This window comes from Equus asinus, chromosome 2, assembly GCF_041296235.1.
Source record: "Equus asinus isolate D_3611 breed Donkey chromosome 2, EquAss-T2T_v2, whole genome shotgun sequence".
NCBI classification, from domain to species: domain Eukaryota; kingdom Metazoa; phylum Chordata; class Mammalia; order Perissodactyla; family Equidae; genus Equus; species Equus asinus.
The window spans coordinates 97310023-97329990 of NC_091791.1; the positions used below are offsets into that span (position 1 = coordinate 97310023).

Below are 19968 nucleotides of genomic sequence, written 5' to 3' on the forward strand. Positions count from 1 at the left end.
CACTCTTACATGGAAGCTCCAGTGTAACACAGACAGAGGGCCAGCGGCATGGAGGCAAAAGGTAGGGAGTCTGGAGCATCTGGCCAGGCCCTAAGTGCCAGTCCCGAGGGGGCTCCAAGAGACTAGGAAACGTGGACCTGCTTGTAAGCAGAACCTGGAGAGGGTATGGGGTCTCTGAGCCCTTGGCTGGGTCGGAGTCCTAACATCCTCTGCCTGGGAACCCAGGGCAGAAGCGAACCCTACAAGCATCTTTTAAGGAGAAGTTTATTTTGTCCTCTTCCCTGGCTTGGCGTTTCTGCAGCCCCGTCTCTCCTGACGCTCACTCGGGGCAGAGGATCGGGTCAGCAGTTTTATTTCCAGTATTGGGAAGCCCTTCCCAACAGGAAGGGCTGTGAAAAATGGAACAGGATGTGTGGGAAAGTAGTGAAGTCTCTGTCACCGGAGGAGAGGAAGCTTGGGCTGAGTGACTTCCTCCAGGTTTTCATGGTTTCATCCAGTCTGCAAGGGCTGTGGGAAGTTCTAATGGGACAGCCACACGCTCATCATGGACCTCTCTTTCCACCACCCTCCTCCCCAGTGTCTGTCTTCCCGAAGCACATCACTCGTGACGAAGGTCCTGTGGCCTCGAGCCAGAACCAGCCATGCCTTCGCTCTCCAGTTAAACCAATGGGAAGACTCAAGAGCTCAGGTTTGGGAGTAAAAGGAGACCACCACCCACGGCCCTTTCACTTCGCTGTGCAACTTTGGGCACGTTACAAGCATCCTCAGCTTCCCTTTTTCCACGTGGTTTTTTTCAGCGAGATTTTGCAAGGTTAAATGAGATCCTGTGTGTGAAGGACTTAGTGAGGGCCTGGCACACAGTAGGCACTCAACCAACACAGTTGTTGTTATTTGTTGTTATCTTCAACAACAGGGACCCATACGGGAAAAATGGAGAGGACTCGTATGCGTGCACCACTGTCTTCTCTCTTCACTCCACTTTCTTAATCCTTAGCCCCTTAAGCATAAAGAGATTAATTTCAAATTCTGACCCAGCAGGATTTCTGTAAGGATTAAAGAAATGTAGATAAAAAGCTTTTCACTGACCCTAGCAGTGAGGGGGTGCTTGCTACGTTTCTGTCTGGTGACCTACAGCCATCCATCCCTAATTACCCTCCCAGCCCCACGGGACACATTCTGCTCCACCGCCTTCCTCATGCGGCACCACATTCACACAAAGTGGGAGACACCACTGGGTTCCTTTCTAGAGAGGTGGAAATGAGGTGGCACCTGTGCCCTGAACCACACACCCCATGTCGGCCCAGCGATGGTGGCCCCACAGCCTCTTCCTTACACCTGCGGGCTGAGGTCCCACGTGGCCACTGGGATGGTTAGAATGCGGATGGAGTAGGTCAAGTCCTTCTGAAATGTCTGCCACACAACAGGCGGTAATAAAGGCTAGCTCCTCTTTCCTCGTTCTTTTTCTGGGCCTAGCTTCCCTGACACGAGCAGACTGCCAGCTCCAGCGGAATAGACGGTTCTGCCTCTCGACAGGCCTTCCTCATTCCTGCCTCTGAGGCTCGCTCACTGCTTTCAGGTTGCATCTCCCCTTTCTGGGCATGTTCTGGGGCTCCTTCGCAGACTGCCAGGGCTGTTTCTCTCTGCGAAGTCCCCGACCACACCAGGCCACTCCTGCTCCCTTTCGTTTTGGCTACACTCTCCGTGCCTCGTAAAACACTCCATCACCTTGAGGACCCAACACGCTACACACTTTCCACTCCCCAGCTGCATCGCCTGACAGCCACATCACTCTCCTCCCTCAGCCTGCCTCACCAGACAAAGTGCCATCAAATCCATCATCTCATCTGTTTTGCAGAAGCCCTCAGAGTCGGGAAGGCAAAAAGCTCATGTTCGTTTCAGAGAGGAGCCAGCTGAAGCTTGGAGCATTTGCTGATCGGCCCTACGACCAGCACGTGGAAGAACAAGAACTCAGAACACGGGCCTTTGGGCTCACGTAAAAATTTATGAAACACTAACCAACTCTCCAAAGACTAGCACAGCTGGTAAAAATATGGATCTGTGGTCCAACAAACCTGGCTGTGTCCCACTGTTCCACTTCCTGTGTTTAACTCCTGGCTCCCCCACGAAGCAGTGGCTGACTGGGTGAATTGCTGACACTTTCAAAGCCTCAACTTCCTCACTGACAAAGCAGGGATGAATAACAGAATAAGGAGCGGGCGAAATACCGCATGAAAGGATGTGACTCCACCCAGACACACAGCAAAGGCTGTGAAGTGCTGGTTATCACGACCCTTGTCTCTGTTATTGCTACAACTGCCACTACCATTTCCGAGATGACGATCGCAACTGCCATTCCAGCACACAAGAGCGATGTTTTCCACCGACTCTTTCCTGTGTCAGCACGGAAGCACACCGTTCAGATGCACCTTGTTCAGAGCATATTTTTTGAGTGATGCCTTATTAAGATGTATGGGAAATACAAAAGCAAGGATGCAAAGGTGGGACAAACGCCCCCTTGAAGAGAGTTTCCTGGGGAAGAGGGGAAAGAAAACTTCTTGATTTCGTCCCTTCCTCCACCTGGAACCCCGCGCCCCATCGCTCATCTCATCTTGGAGATGCTGTTCTTTTCTCCCTTCCAAGAATGACACGATCGGGGGAGAAAGGACCACAGACGAGTGAGGAACAGGTACCTGCTCCGTTAGGAAGGAAGGCTTGTAGGCGCCGTCCGTGGACTTGTTCCCTGTGCCCCTCATGGACTTCATGTGTGACACGGCCATGCGGAGGATGGTGAGCTTGTCCGGCTTTCGGGCCAGCGCGCTGCACGTGGGGACCATGTCGGAGAGCTCCGTGATGTACTGTGTCATCTTGTTCCGCCGGCGCCGTTCGATCTCACTGTGATTCTCTCTTCCCGAAAGCACGAGATCAGGGGTGGGGGGCGGGAGAGAGAAACATCAGACCGGGGTTTACCGTCTAACAGGATAAAACCACCTGCCCTTGACACCAAGCGACCAAGAAACAGGCCCCAAAGAAGCAATGGAGGCTTCTGGGTCGGCCGCTACCCAGCGTTTTTTGCTGGGAATCCTCAGCGAGCTTTCGTGTCTGTGTGCGGAGAGCAGATGGCTCAGTCTTATCCCTAAAGCCGCCCTAAAATCTTCTAACTGTTCCCGTGAACCTGAGCACTTTTCAACAAGCACAAAGAATTATGACATCATCCTTCAGCCGTCTAAAGTCAACGCAACACGCTTTCTGGGTGCACCCACGAGTCCGCACACGGTGGGTGTGTCCACACACACGCACACACGCACACTGAAGGTGGCTACTGTCTGATGGGCGTGTGGCTTACTCTGACCCTACAGTATAGACTTGCTGTTCCCTGTGTTGCTAAGTAGACAGCAATGCCACAGATTTGCTTTACGTAAAGCTGTGAACAAGCCTTTCTTCGACACCCAACACATTTTCTCCAGCGCAATAACACAACAGGTGCATCTCTGGCTCATGAAACAAATGCCAATTAATAAAAAGCACTGTGAGGACTCACTGAGGTTAATGTCTGTGACATGTGAAGGTGACAAACTAGCAGAAGGGACAATAGAATGTTTCCATCTCGGGATGGTTACCTTAGGCTTGAAAGAGAGTGACAGTGGACTCAGTTCAGCGACACTAAGACCAAACTGTTTCTTGGGATAAAAGAACTGTCTACAAATAGCCCACAGGTCTGTTGTAGGATTTAGGGTTTCTCCGGGGCTCCAAGTATGAGAATGACACCAACAGCAAGAAAGGGACAACCTCAGGCCAGGCTGCCCCCCGACCCTGCAGGGATTAATCGGGCTGACACCCCACCCGCCTGGCCTGGGGACAGACTGACACGATGAATCATGTGGAAGTCACATGTGAACACGCACCTCGGGAAGCTGCCCTGGGGGCCCAGCGAGCACCTCCTACGCTAAGACCACTGAGTCGGGCTCTGCGAGGGGCTCACCGGCACAGAGAGACAAGGAAAGTTGGCTCCAATGAGCAAGCATGGGGGGTTAACTAGGAAGATAAAACATCAGTTTGTATAGTGGAAATGAAGGCAGAATATGATGAAATGCCCCAAAAGGAAAGTAAAAACCACAGGAGACAGCGAGAGAGGAGGAGAAGGTGGTCCTGGGGGTACAGGGCTGGAAAGGCAGGGGAGGAGCTGGGAGGGAGCTGGGCCAGGCCAGCAGCAGTGATGGAGGTGTGCTCTGGGACCACGACCAGCAGGATCAAAGAAAGGCCTGGCATTGGGACCATGAGCCTGAGAAGTGGGGACAGAGTTGACAGAGAGAAAGCTGCCATGGAGGCCAGGCTGTGGACAGGGCCTGGATCTTCCACGCCCCTGTGGCTGGCTCCTGAGAGAGGTTCCAAGGAGGGCGAGCCTTGCTGGGAGGGAGAAGGAAAGACAGGCTGAGGCCACCGAGGGGATTCTGCCCTGGTGCTCTCCTCACCCTAAAGTGGGAGCCCTTTGGAGCTGGCAGATGGACAGATGGTGGGAACTTCCAGAGGCAGGAGAGTGGGCTCGCTCCACGGGGCCAGGACACCCCCGGGCAGGGAAGGATGCCCGTGGTTTAGGAGGAATGGCTCTCCCGGGCAGGGCTTTGTGGGGAGAAAAAAGGTCCCCAGAGGAGAAGGGGTGGGGGCACTCACAGAGAGAGAGGGGAAAGTTTAGTCAGGGGATTCCTGCGTGCTCCAGTGAGTTGTTCTTCTCTCTCTCCATGATTCCAAAGCAGAGAAGAAGCCATGGCAGCCCACCCAGAACTGGGTCTTCATCAACATCCCTCCACCCATGCCCTCTGTCAGGAGCCTGTCACAGGATGCTGTGCAGGTGCCGGCCCATGGGCACCTGGGGGAAGGCCTGGGGGAGCCTGCCAGGCGCCTTCCCCCACCTTGCCCGCTCGCACGGCATCAAGGCAGAGAGGGAGGGAGGCGTGTGCAGAGAGCGCTGCCTGGGGCTGCGGTGGGGGTAAGATATGAGGCAGGAACACTGGCCACTCACGGACAGGATATTCACGATGCAGGACGCGGGGTGTCCACCCCACACGCTGCACACTCCTGCCAGGGGCTCCTGGACACGCTTTCCTCCCATCTCCTGCTCACAGCAACTCCCGAAGGCCACCTCATTCATGCCACCTGGAGTCTAACTTCCAATGTCCCGAGTCAGGACCCACTTGTCCCCACTTATCCCAACAGACGCTCAGTTACTTGACCTCTTGGCACCACAGGAATGTGCTGTCCACACCTACTTGTCTTCAATTCAGCATGCACCAAATTGCTTCTTCCCCCCAAATGCTGTCTGCATCAAATCTCGTGAATCCCCTGATTATCCTCCACCTTCTCTACGCCCACTGCCCACAGCGGCTGGCGCCACCTTCCAGCTGGTCACCAACAGCCTCCCCAGGGGCCTTTCTCCAGTCTCATCTCCCTCCAGGTCGGTCTGCATGCTGTGGCCAGACTGATATCTGCAGAAATGCAAACCTTCCTGTACATCCTTCAGGGGTGCCCCCAGCCTGGGGAGCCGAGTCCACATCTACAGCTGGTTACCACGGCGACCGCTCCATGCAGGACCGGGGCGCACCTGCTTCTGACACGTTTTCCCAAAGAGCTTGTATCCGATCCTCACAGACCGTCTCGCTTTATAAACATTTGGGGGGGGGGGGGCGGAGAACGTTCTTCGTGAAGTTCTTAGAGATCTAAAGCAATGTTAGGACCGTGCTCGATAAACCCAATACGTGAGATGAGGTGGGTGAGGAAGACATTAGGGCGACTGTTTAAAAATTGACTGTGGTCACTGACGAGTCTAGAAAACGCCCCGACCATTTCATGAACTAAGACTGAAAGAGTTACCAGCAGAATGGCACAATGACTTACAGCTGCCAGTTACCCAGCAACGAGATTTGATAAATAGGCGAGCACAGCTACTGGATTCATTAAAACATACAAGAATTTATAGTTTCACTGTAAAGACTTCATGGAGGCGAGGGAGAGGAAAAATGCCATCTTGCGACAGCAGAAGGACACCTCCAGGACCACACCTGCTGGGCCAAGGCCATGGCCTCCACAGGGCGGGGGGCGATTTGGGGTCTGCTGGGAGCGAGCCTGTGAACTCGGCATCGAGCTGTGTGAGCCGCACGTGCTTACTGGGGGCCGAGTAACATCACTAAAGGAACGAGCCCTGTAAACACGGGTGCAGGAGCAATGATTCCTGGGGATGCAGGCAGAGCTGTCGGCTTCAAAGACACCTCCGCTGGCCCAGGAGGACCCAGAGCTTGGCCCCAGGGACACGGCTGTGGATATCAAGAGCAAGAAAGAGGAGGCATGACTTCACATGGACTGGGTTTCTTTTCCAACTCTGCTCCAAAGGGGGACCTGCTAAGTTTAGTTTAATCGGAGGATGAGGTACAAATCCATCTCGATTAAAACACAGAAAAGGAGAGTTTTGCAAAATCTCAGTAAAGACCGCCCTTGAACTCTGAGGATGGCAGCTATGTCTCCCACATCTGGCGGGAAGGGGACCACGGACCCAGCATGGGGCAGACTGGGGCTGTGGTCTCCCCGTCACTGGAGACCCGAGATGCCTGGGATGCAGGGCGGGTCTGGGTGCTGGGCTGGGGGCCGGGCGGGACAGATGACTCACAGACCAGCAGGGCAACAGGAAGCGGGCAGGCGAGGACAGAGCCCTGTCCTCCATGGGGTCAGGAGAGGATGCTGTGAGAGAGAATCTCCAGGAAGCCGAGGGCCCCGAGACCCTACAAGCCCCTGGCAGGCCCAGCTGAGAGGAGGTGCGGGACACACCTGTGTCCCTCCCATTGCCTCTCCTTACTCACGTCGCTGTGACCAGCTGTGAGCACCCCGAGGCGGCAGGTGGGCCGACGTCGTCACCGTCACAGACACGGCCAGGACAGTCTCCAGCCTGGGCGCCCACAGGGTTAGGCTCCAAACCTGGAAAGCCACAGTCCCAGCTCAAGGCCAGCAGAACAGCGACTCGGGTCACACAGGGACCATTTGCAGGGCAGCTGTGCTACAGACGGGACCAAGGCCACACTTGTCCATGACACCTCAGCTTCCAGTGCCACCTCCTGACCAACCACTGTGGCCTCAAGGACAGCCCTGCCCGAGACAGTGGATGCCTGCCCCTCCACATGGACGCGCTCCACCAGGCCGCCACCCTCACGCCCTCAGGCTCTGCTCTTCTCTCCGATGGCATCCGAACGGAAGGCTGCTCACCTCGAGGTCCTTCCTTTCCAGAGCTCACACAGGGATAACGTCCGCTCTCGGACAACTCACCAAACTGGACACACCCTAGATGACTGCACAGATGGACGAGGCTTTCCGTCTGCAGCTCCTGACTCGATCAAGGTCTGCAGGACTTCTCATGCATGAGAAGTGTCCATCCCTTCTCACCCTACCACGGGTTTTCCTCCAAGAGCTGACTGGTGAGGGGGCAGTCAGACAGTAGGAAGAGACCCTTTGCAGAGGTGCAGACAATGTGGCCTTCAGAGTTGGGCTGGCACCCAGCCTGACCACGGGTGGCAGCTTGGGGGCTGCACACAGGTCCTCCCCCAGGGGTCAGCAGCCTCGGGTCCAGGCACAGGCCGGCTCTGGCCACTCCTCCCTGATGCCAGAAAAGAAGGTGGCTGTCAAGGAGCATCTTTCACTCCCTGGCCAGCCCTGCCTGGCACCAGGGCAGGGCGTGCAGGAGCTGTATAGGCCTGAGGAAAGCCACTCTGTGCAGCCCCACAGTGACGCTGGCCACGGACCCCCCGGAGGAGACCCACGGAGGTGTATCCACTGAGGCAGTGTCCCCGGATGCTGAGGCTTCTCCAGGAAGGGAAAGGATGTCCCTACCAGGGAAGGAGGCAGGCGCCTGGCCCCGGGGGCCATGCCAGGCACATTTTTCTGCAAGGCACCCTCATGTCTAGGTTGAAGATGAGGCTCACGCGAAACACAGGGAGATGGAGTCTGAGGAAGCCCAGGTCCTCCAAGACGAGGCCTGGGCCCAGCTCCGACCGTCCCCACCCTCAGCGGGACACTGACCCTCCATGTGCACGCAGCACCTCATAGCTCACAAGGCCTCCCAGCGGTGAGTGTACGTGACCCTCACAACCGCCCTTTATGGAAGAGGAACCTGAGGTTCAGAGAGGCACCGACTGACCAGGACCCGGCCGGGCTCCTCAGCGGAGCGCTCACTGCTCCCGGATGCAGAACTGGAGTGCCCGCCGAGACGGAGGCACAGATATCTGCGGCTTTAAGGGGGAAGAGAGAGCCTGGTAGTTTCCCCAGAGACGCAGCTCAGGACCACTTAGGATTCCAGAAGTGACCTCCTCCCCTCTCTCCACAAAGTCTGGAGCTATCTGGGTCCTATCGCATCAAATAAGAGTGCTCTGTGCAGGAGAGAAAGAGAAGCAGGCGGGGAGCCAAACAAGGTAAGAAAGGCGTCGAAACTGCAGTCAGTTACAGGAAAGCCAGACGCCGCATGTGAGGAGATGGCTGGTCCCTCTCGGCTTGACGGAGGAGAACTGGCCCCCCAAACAGATTCTAATTCAGAGTGTTCTCTCTCTAACCCTGACCCCAACCACTGAGACGACAAGAACATCTAAAACTAAACTCCTTAGGGATTTGAATGCTCAAGGCTAGCCTGTGCCAAGGTCTACCCAACTTCTCTGTAATGCTTCTCTGGTTCCTAAGAGGCAGGGGGGAAGAAACTGGAACTGTTGGCATTGCTCATCTTGGGACTTTACTCCACAGTGTCAGAAGGGCTCAGATGAAATTCTGCCTTAAAGAGACCTTGCAAGGGCATCCGGGGTGTCCCACACGTGACTGCTAAGACGAGGTCGAACAAAAAAGAGGGATCCTTGCTCCCTCCTGGGCATCCTCTGTGCATCAGAAGTACCTGGAGCATCTTCCCTCCTAGAAACAAAATGCCAAGCTCCCCAGACTAAGATGCACTGACCAAGAATTCTGGGAAACGACAGCCCTCTTCTCTTTCTGCCTGGAAAGACCCTCTGCAGGACACAGCCACCTTGCACATTTCCCCTTATCAACAGGGGTCTGATCATCCCACCTATGAACAAAAGAGGGAGGGAAGTTCAGATGGAAAGACGAAAACTAGAACATAATCACAACCTAGGAAGCCAGAAAAAAATGCACCCAAGCATAAATATCACACAAAATCAAGAGGAAATATCACACAAAATCAAATTGGGTGTGATGAAAAACAAAAGGCCAGTTCTGTGGCAGCTTTACTTTTACAAAATGTTAGAGGTTGACTGGCTAAACCCTGCAAAACATAAGGGAGAACCGTGGACTGGTGCTGTTGGGTGCTAGCTGTAGCACCCAACGGCACCAGGGAACAGGTGAGAGTCCCAATGACGTGACAATGGGACCTCAGGAAGGTCACGTAGAGCCGCCCATCGAAGGGTGGGAGAAAGTGATAACCCCATCAACAGGGCTTGCGATTGCAAGCTTAAGGACACCCACGCACTGCAGCTGAGTTCACACTCAGAGACGTGGGAGCTCCTTGCAAGGTCTTGTGGGTCTTTTCCAAGATGGCGCAGAATGATCGAAACACGGCGAAAATCAGGATGGCGACACACAGCGACAAGAATTAAAGGTTTGGGAGTGAATACTCGCTTGTTCCTAACACAGAAAATATTTGTCTTAGTCATGTTTCCGTTGCTGTTTTAACAAGATATCACACACATGCACATGCACGTGTACAGACACGTATGTAAGTCACGTGAAGAGCACGGTGTGTATCTCTGACTCTGTTGATGACAGCTCTGGGATGTCAGGTGCCCCAGCTATGAAACAATATTAAAGACGTCACTGTCCCCAGCTGCCAGCACAGGAAGAAATCCTGGAACTCTGTCACGTGTCAACCCAGGGGTTGTTAAGATGCTCTGAACTGCTCAGGGTGATTGGAGGGTCTCTGGCTTCTCCTCGCGTGCGGGGCAGGACAGGCATCACCTCCAGGAGGACCAGGGCCGTCCGCACAGGGGCACCAGAGAGGCTCATGCTGGGCCCCCTGGAGGAGGACCCGGCTCACTGTCAGCTGCCAGGGAGGTGCATCTTCGGAGTAACACTTTCTGGTGCGTAACCAGTTTTCCTGGAGATGGAGAGCTCACCACCATCTGCTGTTGGGATGGGCAACTTGAAAATGGAAATCCCAAGAGGCGGTTGTGAGGTCAAATGCTGTCAAGAGGAGGCCCAGCCTAGGAGGAAAGGCCGGCTCTGCATCCTCGTTCCTCCTCTGACACTCATGCCATCTGTCTCTGCTACCCTCTGGGCTCCCTGTCACTGTCACCCAGGGACGCCCATGCAGACACCGGGACTCAGCACCAGCGAGAGGTGGCACACCCCACCCCTCGGTCTCCTTGCTTCCTCTTCTCCAACGGCCTCCCCTCCTCCACCGGACCTCGGCCAACCTCTCCCACAGCTACAACCTCCCACTGTTTGCACACAACTTCTTGCTCCTCCAGCTTTCCCTGACTCCCACAGAATCAGAACTATCCTTCGACCACATTCCCACTTTCAGTTCCTGGCCTCCTCCACTTGCCCGCGGTGGCCAGAGGCTAATGGTGTGGCTGAGACAGACGTCTGGGACGACCCGGGTTGGATTCGAAGGAAGCTAACAGAAGGAGGGGATGTAGAAACTCTAGACTCCACTTGAAATTGGGGACCACAAACCTGAGGTGGGGCCCGTCTGTGTTAAAGTACCGCATCCCTTCATTTTCTCTCACGTTATCAGCCCTCGCTCCTTCCTGGCTCCTGGCCTTACTTGATTCCCTCTGTAGCTGGACCCAGAGCTTGGTCTGCTCAACTGACCTCTTCCCAGCATCAACCGCCTCACCTGTGGCTGTGGAGCCCGCATTCTCCTGGATCCGACCAGCTGGAGGAAAACTACACACTAATACACCTTGCACTTACGGTCCACAATCTCAAGGGGTCCAAAGTTTCCACATTCCTTCCTTGTGTTAACCTGCTCGTCTTCAACCCAGGGGTGTCCCAAACTTCTCCCCGAGGCACGTGACTAACCCTCTGCCCCGAGAGCACGCAGCCCCACCTCCTACTTACCCTGGGAGTAGACCCTGTCAGAACAGATCCCTCCACGGCCCCGCCGCCTGCAGCTGCACACTTAGCCACCTCTGCAGCTCCTCTCGTCCGCCTCCGAGAATGGGCGGCCCACCTGCTGGGCTTGGATCTGTCCCTCCCCTTCCCCTCTCCCCTTCACCCACCTCGCCCCACCACTTCAGAGCCTGCCAAATCTCTGGCTAGACTCACTCTTTCCCTCCCCTCATGGATGTGCTTACATTCTTCCCATCCTTCAAATGGACTCCTTCCCTGAGCACCAAAGGCCCTCATCCCTTTTTATCCACATCCAAGCTGCACACAGAGTCGTCCCCACTTGTCTCCTGGTCAACCCTCAGCCACTGCCCCTCTGCCCCCCAGGCTGACAGTGGCTTTGTGTGAGAGGAGAGAAACGTCCAGTGTCCTGAGAGCCATGTCCTATGTGTCACAGCCCCTAGAGCAGCTCAGGTGTTTGTGTGTGCACATATGTGCACGTGTGTGAGTTCACACACGTATGTGCATGCACACGTGTGATCAGGCGGCAGTGAGCAGCTCCACGTCCGCTACATTGTTCTGCCTGAGGCCTGCCATGATAAGGCAGGAACCAAGCCAAACTGGCCATGATTTGCCTCTCAGCTGATGGTGACCATGTTTCCCAGATGGAAAGCTGAGACATGAGGTGTGACGACAGGCAGGACATTTGGATTTGGGACCACCCTCAAGGAAAGCTGGTTGAACAAACACAGGAGCACAGAAACCATGGCACAGCCCCTGGGCCAGGTTCTGAGTCTACAAACCATGCTGGGTGCTGGCCCGCACCTCAGCCGCCCTCCATTCCAGGGCCTCCCCCAGGGGCTTCTCTGGGCTGACCATGAGCACAGCAGCAGGAAACTGAAGCAGCCCCAAGGTGGACCATGCACATCACTGGCCACAGACAGTGTGAAGAGACTCCAAGCCCCTCCCCTGGACAGCAGCCAGCCACCAGCAAAGTGGACAAGCCAAGGGCAGACTCAGTCGTCTCCCCAGCTGTGAGCAGCTCAGATGCACCCACCAGCAGAAGGTCCGTCAACAACCCTACTGTCATAGAGTAAGTGGCCCTGGGCTCCTACGAACTCAACCCTATAAGGACCAGCATATGTGGAGGCACGTCCTCTCTCTCTTGTTTTCAACGTGTGGGGAAAAGTACAGTCAGAGAAGCCTGGGTCTGAACTCTGTGTGTAAAAGCTGACTCACGGACCGGCTTATGAGATAGCTGCCAGAGTCTAGGGTTTCTGTGTCTTAATTATGGGACCTAACACAATGAGCTCTCTGTAACCCCACACTGTTATTTCATCACTGATGCTGATCTCCAATGTAGAACAAATGTCACTCCTCATCTCTCTTCCTCTTTTGGTTCTGAGACCCCAGGAACCGTCATTTCCTGAGGTCAACGTGGTACAGAATGTTATCTCAAGGAGAGTTCTGATCCAGAGAAATCGAAAGTCACCGTTTCCTTATAAAAGGAGGTGGTGGGAGGCAAGAGCAGACTAGGACAGGGAGACCCGTGCCCTTATTTCCCAGACCAGCTCCATTTCAGGAACAAAGTGCTCCCCGCTATCAACACTTACCCTAAGCAGGTGGTGAACGCCCAAGCTGGGGTTCCGTGTGCACCAAGGAAAAGAACAATAAACCCTCTGTTGTTGAAACTCCTTTCTTGCTTTGATCAGGAAATCCAGGGTCATGAGAGATGAAAACATCTCCACCTCCGCTCCGCCACCTCAGATGAAGCTGAAGCAGGAGGCGCAAGGACAAGTCCTCAGACAGACAGTGCATCGAATGACAAGCTGTGGACCTGGAGACTCTGGGGAGCTCTGGACTAGGAACCAAATGCACGTTCCTCTTAGATTTAGGGGAAAGTGTGCTCAATTCACAACCACAACAGGACCAAAAATAACTGTTGTGGGGATGTGCAGATGGGGGGGGCCAGTGGGCCCGGGGCTCAATATAGATGTGGTTCTTCTAGAAACTTTGAAAATAACTGAGGCTGTCAATCCAAACTGTGGACTGTGGATACTGGAGAAAGGTACCTGTCACCTGTGGCAGGTCTTCAAGTTCATCGACGATCGAGAATTGGGAATGCCTGGATGATGGGGAGGAATGTCAAGGCGGGCCCTTCCATAAGTCAACTGAGCTCACCGGGGCATTTTGCTAAGAGTGATGGAACGATTTGTGACTTTCTCTCAACATTGCCCAACTTCCTACTATAACTTAAACCAAACCAAACTGAAAAAATAAATAAATAAAGAGCCATGGGTAGGGCCTGCCTTATCCCTCATGTACATAATATATATAGCACCACTGGCACCCACGATCCTATATCCTTTTTGTGAGGCGGTCTGTACTCAGGGGAGCCCCACAGAACCCAGTTAAAGATGCTGTCACATGGCCAGTGAGCGACACAGGTCTTAGGAACTCAAAGTCCAGTTTTATACTCTGCATCCAGAGCTGACCCACTCAGGTTTCTTATAGTTTTCCTTATTTGCCATGGTAGAAAAAGAGGCCTTATCTTGATTATTTTTTCTAAACCTGAACCCTAGGGCTGTCTTTTTGAAAGAGGTGCATTAAAATTGGCAATCATTGTTTAATTAAAAAGCCGAGAGAGTTAATAACTTTTGATCGTCTAGGCTGGGATATGGCAGGGCTGCTCACAGCTACCTGTCACTGGGCCAAACACCAGCACAGAAGGACGGACAATAAAGGGGTCACACTATAGCAATGGCGTTTTCAATGACAAAAGACATTTAAAGCCCTGTGCATTCCAATAAAGGGATGGTTGGCTATCGATTTCTTCAAATTTAAGGAACAAAAAGTAAACTCACCTCGAAAATTTGCTGGGACCCTCACCATCTTCATCATCAAAGTCCATGCTGAAAAGTCAAGACGACAAGTGAGCGTTCATTATAGGCAGAACACTTAACCAGGGACACGAGCTGTTGGCACAGAGGGGGCTTTATTTGGTCGGATTGCTGCCCAATGGTCCCAACCCTTGGCAGCGCAAAAAACGGTATCTCGACAGTCATCAAACAGGTTTGGGATGAGAAAAGGCAAAATGAAAGCTTACAGTAGGAGCATCATTGATTATATGATTGGGAACTTGTCAAAGTGCTGGAGGCTGAGCTTGTCCCCCTGGAGCCCCGGACAGGCTGCCGATGGATTGCTCAGGTTGCATCGGGAAGGCCAGTATGCCTGTCTCCTCCATCTTTGGGGACACCCGCTCCCCTCCACATTGTTTATTCCACATCGAGACTTCCTTTTTAACTGTATTTTGTGGTATCTTAGACTAAAAAAGCTCAACGGGTTTTGAAAACAGGAAGTTTTAAGGGTGATAAAGGGATTTTGAGGAAAAGAAGACACTACTGGTTGTGTTATGTGAGAACTTCGCTGGTCTATATGAGTCAAAGTGAAAAGGGCATTTAAGGCCATTATCCTATAAAGTCCAGGCCTAAATAAATGGATGTGGAGGGAGAAACAATTGCTTGGAGCCTAAGCTGCTGCAAGTGGCCGTCCGCTTGTTGTCAAAACTCACCAAATAAACACAGATCCCCACTTCACTGGGCCTCTCAGTGTAAACATAACACAAAAAGTCGTGATAGATATTGGTTTAACATCCCAAACTCTCAAAGAACCAATCCTGTGATGTCAATTAACGTCATCCCTGAAGACCTGAGGGCAGAGGGGGTCCTTGATCAGCACAAAGTGCACCCAGAGTCTTCGCGAGCAAAATGAGAGACAGCACAGCTGTCTTGGCTCTCCTGCACATTCAGGGGGAGCGGGCTTCCTTGGGGAGACTGTGTCAGAGCCGCTGCATTCCCCATCCTGTTCTTAGTGGGATGGATGGATGAAGTGAGGCACAGTTCCCACGGACTCCAAGCAGACGGCAGGCCAGCCTGCCCGGCAGCCAGTACTGAGGAGTCCCCAGGTCAGAGCAGCTTGACACAAGAACGGAGTGTCACTGAGAGACCAAGTAACAGATGCCAGAGCTGCTGGCCTCACCGGGAACGTGGTCTCCAGCCCCGGCTCTGAGGGTGGGGCTCAGTGGGTAACGGGAGACCCGGGGAAGGCACAGAACCTGGACCAGGAGATGGCCTGGGGGGGCAAAGGAAGATCTGTTCCTGCAGGAGCACATCCGAGAGACCCCTGGGGAGATAAGCCACATTCTCTGGGCGTCTGGGTAACCTGGGGGCCTTGGGACTGGGACAAGATAGTGCAAAGGAGCATTTTCTTTTAGAAAGCGGTGTCATTTGTTTGCTTCTGTTTTGTTTTATGTGCCGAGCAAGCCAGAGTTCTAATCTGGGCATCCGTCTGTTTGGGACGACCTGTGGGATCCACTGCTAACTCTGAATGCCTGATTTCCAGACACAGGGCTGCACTAGCTGCTGGGAACAGAAGAACATAAGGAGTTAGATAATATGGGGGTAGATGACGGTCATGATAACGGAAATACCTATGTACAGAGAGAAGGGGGAGGGTGGGGAGAAAGGCGATAAGAAAGGGAAAGTGGAGTTAACAGATACAGACATGCCACCAGGAGACACAGACAGACAGCCCCACGGTGCACTCTGGGCAACCTGGCACCAGGCAGCAGCTGCAGAGTCGTCCATGTGGCGGGAAAATGGGGGCCGAATGCATGACTTTCTAAACGCAGAAAAGCCATCAATGTTCTGTGTAATCAGTAAGCCGTCACCTCACCTTTCCCAAAAATCACATCTGGGAGATACCTCCAGAAATACCCCTACCATCCCGGCTGGGCGTTCTGCAGAGCCGCAGAACCACACCGCCACCCAGCGTTCATCACAGGAAACAGCAACTGTGCTGTTGGCATCGCGTGACTTAACACTCCTGGGCTGTCAAAAACATCTCAGTGTTAAGAAAAAGAAATCGCATTTCCAAAATTCCGATGGATTTATGCAAGCATTTAGCAAAACCTCAAGTGGGTGTGAGAGGCACAGTTATCTTTAAAATGCCTTTTAGCCCAAGTTGATATGAACGTGATAATCTGGCTCCTGCAAGATGTAATTTATTAGTCAGCCCTCCGTCCTCAGCCTGCACAATCTTTGGGGTCTTTAGGGTGACCGATCATCCTGATTTTCCCGGACTGTGGGGATTTCTGGAAACCAGGACTTCAGTGCTAAAACTGGAAAAGTCCCAGGCGAACCAAAATGGTTGGTCACCCTAGTTTTCATAAGGACAGATCTGTTCTTTACCCAAGACCCTCGTGGAGCAGACAAGTGGGAATGTCAGCCATATGGTAAGTGGTCCTTGCTTGGGCCAGGTGAGCCCAGTCGAGCAGAGAGTATAAGGGACAGCCCTGCTCTGGTGCCAGGGTTTCCTGAATTCAGCTGGGAACCTGAGGACCTGGATTTGTCTGTGAAAAATTAGGGACCATGCAACTGCCTCCCTACCTTCGAAGGTGTGTGGTCACGCGTGGCAGCAACCAGATTTAGTAACTTGGAAAAGCATGAAGTGGGAAGGGGGTGAACCGAGGAGAAAAACCAGGATAGAAACGATTGTTCGAATCCTCAGGATAATTCACCCGACCCCAAAACCCTCCCTGCTCACCAGCAACAGAGAAAAACACACCTCCTGAGGACACAAGGTCCTTCAGAGCAGCCTTGCCAGGACCTGCCTAGGGGTCTCTGTCACCAGGTCAATTCTCTACTTTAAATCTGACTGTAATAGCTACGCTTATGGCTCCTGCGATAAACACCCCAGGTAAAGCATCCTTTGTTTTACATCTTTTATGTGTCTCTATTATACTGGAGCATCTGGATACCAAAGGAGAGAGATGAGAGTATGACTTTTAAGTCCTATTGCATTCACTTTAAAGAATTCGATACAATAAGTGGATGGTGTAAGAGTCTTCAAAAGGTGGGCTGAAAATGTACTTTACCTCACTTTCCTGTGAACGAGCACGAGGTCTTACCTGGATAGAAAGCCGTGAAAGGCATTTCTGAGCTTGCACTAGCTCAGAGTGATATGACTCTCCCTAACAGTGATTGTGTAATCACAACAACGCTTCATTGAATGTGAGTCACCAAGCGGAATTCACTCACGCTCTTCTGAGAAAAGATGAAAGGCCGAGTCAGCAGGGCTGGTCCTGGGGCGGCAGGAGCCACCATGGGCCGGCCTGCAGCTTCGCTAACAAGAAGTGAGTGAGCTGGGTGCCGGCAGTTGGTCTTCCTTCCCAGTCTGGACCATCCGGCCGGCCGAGGCCACAGCCATGGTAGTGTGTAAATGCTAGCATGTGCAACTCCCGCTTTGTGGTCGTACACCTTCAGTTCACCACACTGTCAGAGGGAGACGCTGGCCTATCAGCGGCATACAATTTGGAAGTCGTTTTCTTCAATGATGATATCTTATTTGCCTCCAAGGCACTGGGAAGGGACTGGTCCATCTCTGCCCTCAATGTCCAACCTCCATCCCCAAAGGGCTGGCTCTGGGGGTGGGCACAGAGCCTGTCTCATCGTGCTGCTCCCCCCAACTTTAGAACACCTGAGTGCACCCTGTGGAAGCCCCCCACCCCTTGCCACCCCATCGGGGCGGTCTCCACGGAAACGCGGTTCAGGTGACTCACTTCAGCTCATTCCTCCCACATGTGGAATCACTTTCCGAAGAATCTGAAACTCCTGAACCTTCACCTTGTGTCCCAACCACCAGCAGTGCTCGCAGCTGGTTGAGAGGCTTCCTGGGGACGGCGGTCAGGGAAGTGGAAGAACGTGCTGCCCAAAAGATCAACAGCGGCTGGGCCAGGCACGCGGCCACAGGATCCAAAACCCGAGAGGGGTCAGTCCTACTTGGCTTCGAAACACTAGGGCGGGGTGGGTGGTGACCCTGGGAATCTGGGACACTTCCCTCCACCAGAATAACCAGGTCAGGGAGGGAAGACCTGGGCAAGGAACAGGGGGTGCCAAGAAGGTCCTTGACTCTTGCCGCTTCCCCTCTCCCGCCACCCCAACCCCTTCTCTCTTCTCTCCCTCCCTCCCTGTGTCTCTCCGACTGTGCCCCACTACTGTCGGACAGAAGGAGGTGGAACGACACCATGCCGGTGATGGGGAGAGCAAGGGTGACACCCCTGGTCCAGTGCGGGGCCCTGCCATGGGGTCACCTGCTTCCTCATGAGGGTGACTGCATCAGGGTCTTCTTCATGCTTAGCTAAGTGTTTTGGCTGTGGTCAGAGGGGTGCTGTCAAGAGAGTCCAGCACAGCGGTGGCCTCAGTCACAGAATTTCAGCAAAACATGTAAAAATGCCAGATGCAAGAATTACTATGGAGACAGCCCTGTGATAAAAGAATGCAAAGCAATAGGATATATCGGAAGATAGGAGGAAGCCGTTTGGGTTAAAACTAATTCTGCCTGACCTTGTTTTTCCACAAGGGCCTGGTGTGGTGTGCTGAGCGTGCATTGTACATCTTCTTTAAGCATTCACAATGTCCCAAAGCCAAGAATGATGCCCTTAGAGAGAGGGATGTGGCTTCCCCCATATCAGCATTTCTTTAAGGACAAGCATCTTTTCCTGGAAACTGAGGATTAATTACCAACCTGCTGTGCTCACCTTGTGACCACTGACCTGCTGTGCTAACTAAGCATCTCGTGACTATTGTAAAAGGGACATTCCTGTCATGTGTGATGTCTGCTCTTTGTTCCAAGATGGTACATAACCACTCTGGACACCCCACTTCTTTGGTGCCCTTCCTTCCGTGGGGAAGGCAGGCCCCGGGCTAGTCCTCAGTCCTGGATCATAATAAACTCACCCCAGTTTTGATTTATAGATTGATTATGGATTGTTTGCATTGACACCTGTAGATATAGAGGTTTCCCTGCTTAGACACCGAGGATGGATCCTGAGGTCGGTGGAAGGAACCGTGCATGTTTGCTCCCTCTCTCGCACGGGGAACAGGAAGCAGGCACAGGGGCTCCAAGAACGAGGACAACGGAGGACCAGCCTTTAGGGGAGGCAGTGCTCCCGACCGCAGTCTTCATCGTCCTTCCTCTCTTGCTTCCTTTTTTGATGTTTTGCTTCCTTGGCTCTGCGTGGAGCTGAAGTCTGGGCCCTCTCAGCCGGCTGCAGTCCCTGTCTGCCTCCAGGGCCATGCCATGTGTGATTGACAGGGACAGGGGCAGCCTGAAGGGCTGCAGAAGGAGCCGGAGCCCAGGGGCCAGCCATCAGCTGGGAGAGCAAGCGGCGGGCAGGGTCTGGACACCGGGCTAGGGCCAGGAGCATGGAGGCCAAGGAGGAAGGAAGCCCAGTTCACACAGCCCAGCTCTGAGCAGAGCACAGGCCCACACGCAGCAGGGTCCTCGAGAACTCCCAGCACAGAGAGGGCTTCTTGCCTGCCAATGCTGGGCTGGGCCTGAGCATCTGTGCCTGTGTGCAGCCCACCTCCCCATCAGAGTCCTGTGCTGGCCTCTTCTCAGAAAGGACGAGGCAAGCGATGGGGCTCTGTGCCCCGGGAATGGAAGGCAGAGAGCACAAACATTTAAAATAATTTTAAAAGCCCGGGAACCCTTTTTTAAAAAAATCAGTAGGTTGATATGTTGACAGCAATGCGTTCCTTTAGCAACCCAGACTCCACTGAGCGTAGTGGCTGGTTAGCAAGAATAGCAGTTAAAATAAGAGGGCTGTGTTTGCAATAAGCCCCAGAAGCCGGCTGCATCTTTATTACAAAGTTGTTCTGAGGCATTTTGCCCCAGGCACCAACTTTGTTCCAACAGCTCTGCTGGTCCCGCTGTAAAGATGATGGCAGCTGTGATGGAGAAGTGGTTGCATCCGTGCCTTGGAAGTGAGTGCACTGAATCAAGGGAAAACTGGCGTAATCAGTGAGTTCAGTTTCTTAGCCTTTT

The 19968-nt window shown here is 53.5% G+C and overlaps 1 protein-coding gene across 9 annotated transcripts in view; it reads right to left on the reverse strand.

The window, feature by feature from the left end:
* Positions 1-19968, reverse strand: part of ARNT2 (aryl hydrocarbon receptor nuclear translocator 2) — a 169149-nt gene that overhangs the window by 111129 nt on the left and 38052 nt on the right. For 5 of the 9 annotated variants that reach the window (XM_014842658.3, XM_070494234.1, XM_070494255.1 and 2 more), the window contains exons 3-4: positions 13947-13994; positions 2691-2904 (exon numbers count right to left, since the gene is read on the reverse strand). In XM_014842658.3, the coding sequence (XP_014698144.2) occupies positions 2691-2904; positions 13947-13994 (262 nt within the window). Of the gene's footprint in view, positions 1-2690; positions 2905-12695; positions 12856-13154; positions 13208-13946; positions 13995-19968 lie in introns of those variants that run through there. The other 4 variants (XM_014842659.3, XM_070494241.1, XM_044760438.2 and 1 more) reach the window with 3 other exon arrangements.